The sequence below is a fragment of the Cryptomeria japonica genome, chromosome 10 (assembly GCF_030272615.1).
Source record: "Cryptomeria japonica chromosome 10, Sugi_1.0, whole genome shotgun sequence".
Classification (NCBI taxonomy): domain Eukaryota; kingdom Viridiplantae; phylum Streptophyta; class Pinopsida; order Cupressales; family Cupressaceae; genus Cryptomeria; species Cryptomeria japonica.
The window spans coordinates 768,880,671-768,887,567 of NC_081414.1; the positions used below are offsets into that span (position 1 = coordinate 768,880,671).

At 37.1% G+C, this 6,897-nt stretch overlaps 1 protein-coding gene across 3 annotated transcripts; it reads left to right on the top strand.

Moving 5' to 3' along the window:
* Positions 1-712: 712 nt before the first annotated feature.
* On the top strand, positions 713-5,955 carry LOC131026976 (two-component response regulator-like PRR1). Of its 3 annotated transcripts, none has more exons than XM_057956969.2 (7): positions 713-1,322; positions 1,559-1,808; positions 3,383-3,544; positions 3,868-4,001; positions 4,160-4,345; positions 4,656-4,740; positions 4,859-5,955. In XM_057956969.2, exons 2-7 carry the CDS (start codon positions 1,670-1,672, stop codon positions 5,824-5,826), a joined length of 1,674 nt encoding a protein of 557 aa, XP_057812952.2. In that variant the 5' UTR covers positions 713-1,322; positions 1,559-1,669; the 3' UTR covers positions 5,827-5,955. The 3 variants fall into 3 exon arrangements, with proteins under 3 accessions (XP_057812952.2, XP_057812953.2, XP_057812954.2); XM_057956970.2 differs by having other exon boundaries at positions 1,564-1,808; XM_057956971.2 differs by having other exon boundaries at positions 1,612-1,808.
* Positions 5,956-6,897: the final 942 nt, after the last annotated feature.

A 6,897-nucleotide genomic window follows, 5' to 3' on the forward strand; every position in this document is an offset into this window, starting at 1 on the left:
TAGTCTAGTGTAACAAGTTGGAACAATATAGATAAGTTTGAATATATGACGAAGCATTTCACAATGTTCCAATTATAACAAAGAAAGCTCAACTAAGTATTTAGTGCAATGCTTGGTTTTGGATTTGGATGTAGTCCACAAAATCATAAATAAGTTCCAATGTAAATTATGGGCATTCCTTCTTTTCAAAACACATGCATTTATGAAAGGAGACCACTTATTCTTTGATTTTTACTATATTATCATCATAAAATTTTGTTAATTAGATTTAACGTACTAAATTTTTATTAATTAAGGTCAAAGAGGTTACAAATGAAGACCTAATTCTCCAATAAGCCCAAACTTCAAAAACTCATGATTACAATTTATTCTTTGAATAGCCGAAACTTCCAGAATTTATAATTGCTTTATACCCCACAAATGACATGTCACTCTGGTGAGAAACAACACTAGTTGGTAGGTGTTTTTGTGCCCAAACCACCTGTCAAAAAGAGTGTCGATCTTTAAAATATCTTTTGCTTTTCGATGTGAGGAGCACTTTTCTTCCACGTATACAACTTTTTGAGATAGCAATGGTGGAAACTAGCGAAGAAATATCTTTCCACGTATACAACTTTTTGAGATAGCAATGGTGGAAACTAGCGAAGAAATATCTTTCCAGTTTTTTATATCCACCCAAGTTGGGGAAATTATGGTCCTGATAATGGAGGAAACCCCACCAAAAGTGCAGAGGTCGGGAGTGTGTCACGCAAAAATCAACAGCTTTGTTGGGAAATGACGTGGCGGGCGCGTACACCATCCCTGAGTACATCCGCAGAGAAAAAATATATGCAACTGGGAAAATGTCTCCATCCATTTATTATTTTATTACGTTTGAATATCTCCCACATTCTTATAATATTACATTTTTTATGAACGTTTTGCTTGAATTCTCGAAACCCTCCTTGGATATATCTTACAGAGGATTGAATTCTAGCTTCGAATCCGCAGCCTTTACCGGGCGGCTGGATGTGGTTGGTTGTTTCGGCTTCCTCTGGAGTAAAGCAGCGATTTTTTGAAAGATTTTGGGGGCTTGGATCTGTGGATCGGTGCAGGCAGGGGTCTGAGGTTGGATTCCCGTTCGTTTGAGCCAAGTTTCGGCGAAAAATTCGTGCAAGGGCACTTGCTTTCATGCAGATTGGTGAAAACTTTATGTATTCGGCCGTAGACGCATTCGGAGCTCGACGATGCAGGAATAAGACGGCCGTGCAAACCTTTCATCAGTTTGTCTTCGGGTTCTACAATTATCCGCTGTTTTCGCCTTCCTGACATTTTTCTAATAGGTATGAAAAATAGCAGGAAAATGTGTTAAATTGTGAAATATAGGTACAGAAAAAGAAAAAAACTAAATGCTCTTTTCTAAAATAAAGAAGAGGAAAAAAAATACAGTTAGTAAATAAAGAAGAGAAAAAAATATACAGTATTTGAAAAATATTCTGACAGAAGGTTTAAAAAAGAGAGAAAGAGCGTGTATCTCGGTTTAGCTAAAAATTAGAGTGCATATCTATGTTGGATTTAGTTTAGCTAGCGGTGATATTGGATACGATGAAGACAATCACGGATTCATAACAGTGACGCGGGGTTTTGCTTTTTGACGGGTAATTATTATTGTGGGAGCGGGCTTGAGAAGATGGCGCAGGGCGATGCAGCGAATGGCGACAGGACGAGCCCAGTGCTGGATCGGAGTAGAGTTCGTATTTTACTTTGCGACAAAGATCCCAAGAATTCACAGCAAGTATTGGAGTTGCTTCAAAATTGTTCATATCAAGGTATGTTTTCAGCGCCTTGTTCGTCATTTTGTTTGAAGTTCAATATTTGTGTGTTCACGTGTTTATTGATAAATTTCACTGCTCTCTCTCATTTATGATTGGCCGGTATTTTTCCATTTCCTTAAGTTATGCTCTGCTCTAACCTTGCCGTTTCTTTGTAGTTCTATATTTAGAACTGGACCTCTAGATAAAAACTTGCTAATAGGATTGAAAATTTGGAATTTAAGTTCAATTTTTCTGAGATAGCCTACTAAATTTAAGCTTTACATGGTTTTATTTAGTTTTTACTCCAAGTCATGGAATTGATATTAGGGCAAGTGTTATAATTTTCAAGAGGTTGTTTCAAATTTGATTAGAGCCACCATGCACATGGTGAATTTATACTTCTATATGTCATGAAATTTCTCTTTTATGATTGATCGATATCTTGCCCCTTTCCTTATTAAGTTATGCTCCGACATAACCTTGTCTTTTAGTAGTTCCAGTCTGGATAAATACTTGCTAGTAGGATTGAAAATTGAGAATTTAAGGTCAAATATTCTGTTAGTAAATTTAAGCGTTATATTGTTTCATTTAAAGTTTTACTCCAAGTCATGGGATTGATATTAGGGCAAGTGTTTGATAATTTCGAAGAAGTTGTTTTGAATTTGATTATAGTCACCATGCACATGCCAAATTTATACATCTATGTGTCATTAAATTCCCCTTTTTATGATTGAACGGTATCTTGACCCTTTCCTCAAGTTGTTAAATTTTCTGTGTAAGCCTTCTATGGTTCGTTAATAATGCAGCAGGACTGGCCCTGATGATAACATGTGTGTACTCTGCAGAAGAGGCACATATTCAATTCCAAAAGGGGTCAAACTATAGATTAATGGAAGAACAATCCCATTGGGGAATTCCACAGAAGGGCATATCATACAGAACAATCCCATTGGGGAATTCCACAGAAGGGCATATCATACACCATATTGGTTTTTCACTTGGCAGTGACATAAAAATTACCTTTGCCCCTTGTTTATTCTGCCTGCAAGAAAGTCTTTTGGTGTCTGAAAAGACCAATGACAATTTTTAAGACATTGTTAGTGATTTGAATTTTGAATTCCAATTGAAATGTTCATATAAATATTCCCTCTTGAAACTGAAGTTTGGAAATAAAATATTGAATTCTCTTTAAGCTTTCTTGACAAAATTTCTCCCCATCTAGCAATTTTAGGCCACATAAGGTTTAGATTTTACTCCATATTTGGGACTGTCTATTGAGCCAAGACTTTGAATGCCTAGAAATAAGTCCATTTAATTATGTATAGACCTGTATGCCCAAATTTATGATCCTCTCAACAGGGTAAAGGAAAATAATGCAATCTTCAAGACTGGCAAGATGGTCCTTTTATTTTGTTGAATTGTTTATTTTTCTGGATGACCAAGTTTTTACCCTTGAGTAATTAAGGAGTTCCCAGTTGACCAGGGAATGAACCTGGATGGTTTGCTTTTTCTTCTTTGTTACTTTTTGAATTTCTTAATTCTAAATTGAAAACATGAGTTGAATCCAGTTATTTCTGTTTATGTGGCAGTAACGGCTGTCAATACAGCAAGGCAGGTCATTGGCGTTCTAAATGCAGAGAGCCAGGAAATCGATCTTATTTTGGCCGAGGTGGATCTGCCTAAAGACAAAGGCTTTAAGATGTTAAAGCACATTATGAGGGAGGAGCACTTACGGCGAATACCTATAGTTAGTGAGTGACCATTTTGCAGCCTGAACAACTAATTGCTGGTTGTTGGACTATTTTTAGGCATCATACCTTTTAAATACTGAATTATGCCTCTTGAAGAGTTAAGGAAACAATGTTCCTGTTTATGTAACCTTTACATTCAGTTACTTTTCTTGTTGCTTGGATGATGAGGTACATGTAATATAAAGCGAAAATGTCAGCAAATATCACAGTGCTTGCACATTTTGGACCAAAAATTGCATTGAGTTGAAGTACTTGCTTGCCCTAGATAATTTGGATGTGAAGAATGACCATGTATATTTACGTATTGTTTTGGTGCATGTCAGTGATGTCTTCTCAGGACGAGGTAACCATTGTTATGAAGTGCTTAAAACTGGGAGCAGCTGATTACCTCGTAAAGCCACTTCGTATCAATGAGCTTCTCAACTTGTGGATTCACATGTGGAGAAGAAGGCGAATGGTGCAAGAAGCTTGACCTGAGCCTCAATTGTTTCGTGAGCTTTTCTTTTAGATATTGGAACTTCCTGTTGTCTAGTAGTTTGACTTTGTATTATGACTTTCAAAATGTTTGCAACCATACTTACAACAACAGATGCCTTTATCATTGTGCATTGGCAGCTGGGATTGGCAGAGAAGAATGTTATTGGTAGAAACTTGAACCATGATTTTGATTTGCTCGCATCAGATCCCAGCGAATCCAACACCAACAGTAACACTTTGTTCTCAGATGATACTGATGACAAGAAACTAAGAAGCTGCACTGGACCTGAAACCAGTACTCTAGCCACACCTCCTGAGTGCCAGGTACAATGAATGTTAAAATAATTGAAGTCTTTAGTCTCTAAATTTTCTTATTTCTTAGTCTTGTAGGATTAAGATAAAAGACATATTTTTCTTTCTTTTGGATAAAGTAAGAGGAGTTTTTCTCTATGTGAAATTCTCTAGAGAGACATGTTAGTCCAAAGAGAGGCAGCCATATGAAATTCTAACATTTATCTTTAAAGTATCTGTGTCTGAAGGAGGTTTTATTTGTAGACCATCTTTTATCTTTTTGAGCTTGGTCAGCATGGTTTTGCTATTGTGTTATGAGGTCTAAGGTCTTTTATTTTTGCAGTCAAAGAATTCTCCTATGTTGGAGCTTTCTCTAAAGCATTCATCTGATTTTCAGTTTGAAGCTCCACAACCTGGTCCTTTGGCAGGTAAGCAATTTCAAAAAATTGCATGCACTGGTTTGTTCAGGTACTGACATAGAATATCAACTGCTATTACCATGTTATGATGTTCTGACATTCTAAACAATGTTTCTGGGTACTTCAGGAAGATTTTCTTCTTATCCAAAGAAAAGTGAGTTCAAGATTGGTGAGTCGTCAGCTTTCCTTGCGTATGTCAAAGCAAGCATCCAAGCAAAAAAGACACCAAATTTATGCAGTGTAGGTGAAGAAAAATCTTGCCAACAAGAGCTACCTGTTCCCCAAAACCATTCTAAAGTATGTGCATCATCAACAGGAGCTAATTCTAGTAGCCCACTTAAGAGTTTGGAAGCTGTGAAAACTTCCAGTCAAAGCAATGAGGTGCGCTGCAGGGATGGGTTGGAACTTAGGTCAACTAATTTGTCTGTGCCTCCCAAAATCGTGAATGGAGAGGAAGCAGCAGGTGAGCAGTTCTCTGTGGGTCAGTCAGGTGTTCAAAATGAAGGCCATGGACATGTAAATGGTCTTGATGTTTCTTCTCTAGCACCTTCCCAATTTGTAACAGAGATGATGAATTGCTCCCCAATGTCAGCACCAATGCAATTGTGCCATGGAGTGCCTCATAATGTTAGAGGACACATCAATCCAGGAATGATACCATTTCATATGATGCCACCATGTCATGGCATGCCTGTAAATGCAGCTCTCTCATATTATTCATTTGGACTTCATCTAGGACCTGCACAACTTGGCCATTCACATGCTTGGCCATCTTTGGCTAATGTGTCTGTTGCTGAACCCAAGATCAGTCAAATGGAAAGAAGAGAAGCAGCTTTGAATAAATTCAGACAAAAAAGGAAAGATCGGTGTTTTGATAAGAAGATACGTTATGTTAGTCGAAAGCGCCTAGCAGAGCAGAGGCCTCGAATCAGAGGTCAATTTGTGAGGCAAACTAATGATACAGAAATTGGTGCTAGAGGTGTTCTTGATGATTCCGAGGATGAGGACGATGAGTATGGACGAGACTTCTCACCTGAAACTTTGGCTAGAGTCTCTCAGAATGCTAACCATAGATCATATCGAGCTCAGATTTGAATCATTATAGCCTAATAAAAAGACTGAGGCTCCCTTTTATTTCTAGCTTCCCCACTGTTAACTTTTGCTCATCAATGTCGCATTCCAGTTAAACTTTTATCTAATTTATTTATTCAGGATTTTAATCTATTACACTCTTCAGAGTTTTGTATATTAATCTCTGTTCTGCAAAATACAGAAGCTTCGTATCTTAGAAGGGCTAGAGGTGTTCTTGATGATTCTGAGGATGAGGATGATGAGTATGGACAAGCCTCCTCAACTGAAACTTTGGCTAGAGTCTCTCAGAATGCTAACCAAAGATCATGTCGAGCTCAGATTTGAATCATTATAGCCTGATAAACAGATTGAGGCTCCCTTTTATTTCTAGCTTCCCACTGTTAAGTTTTGCTCATCAATTTTGCATTCCAGTTAAACTTTTATCTAATTTGTTTATTCAGGATTTTAATCTATTACACCCTTCAGAGTTTTGTATATTAATCTCTGTTCTGCAAAACACAGAAGCTTCGTATCTTAGAAGGGCTGCTAAGTGGAGAAAAGCACCCTAATAACTTTTCAGAATTTTCAAAGGTTTTGCACTTGTAAAGGACGGCCTCAGTACAAATTATTGTCCCCAACTAACACCTGAACTTTTGACCTTTCCTGTTGAGTTTTCCTGGCTGATTGAGCTTATCTCTTTAATTGTTCATTTAGTTCACACGGTTCTTGTTTTTTTATGGGGCATTTTTATTCCTTTCTCTTGGAATGTCTTTCCTAAGAGAATGAAGATACTCTGTCATTGTTTAGAACACTTTGTCTCCATAAAGGTATTTAAAATCAATGTAATTTTGCAAGAGGATATTCATTGAAAACAGAAGTACGGAATGATATTGTTTTGTGTAGTGCTCATTATATGCAGTATTGGATGTATGCCAGTTATATTGCCCTGATTAAGATGCAAAGAAGAACAACCAGGTTAGTTCAAATCACTGATTAATTTTCGGAGTTTATAAAGGCACACGTTTCTCCAGTATTCAAGAAAGCAATTTAAGGATAAGCAGAGTATAATGGTTGAATTTTCTATATGAAACAATT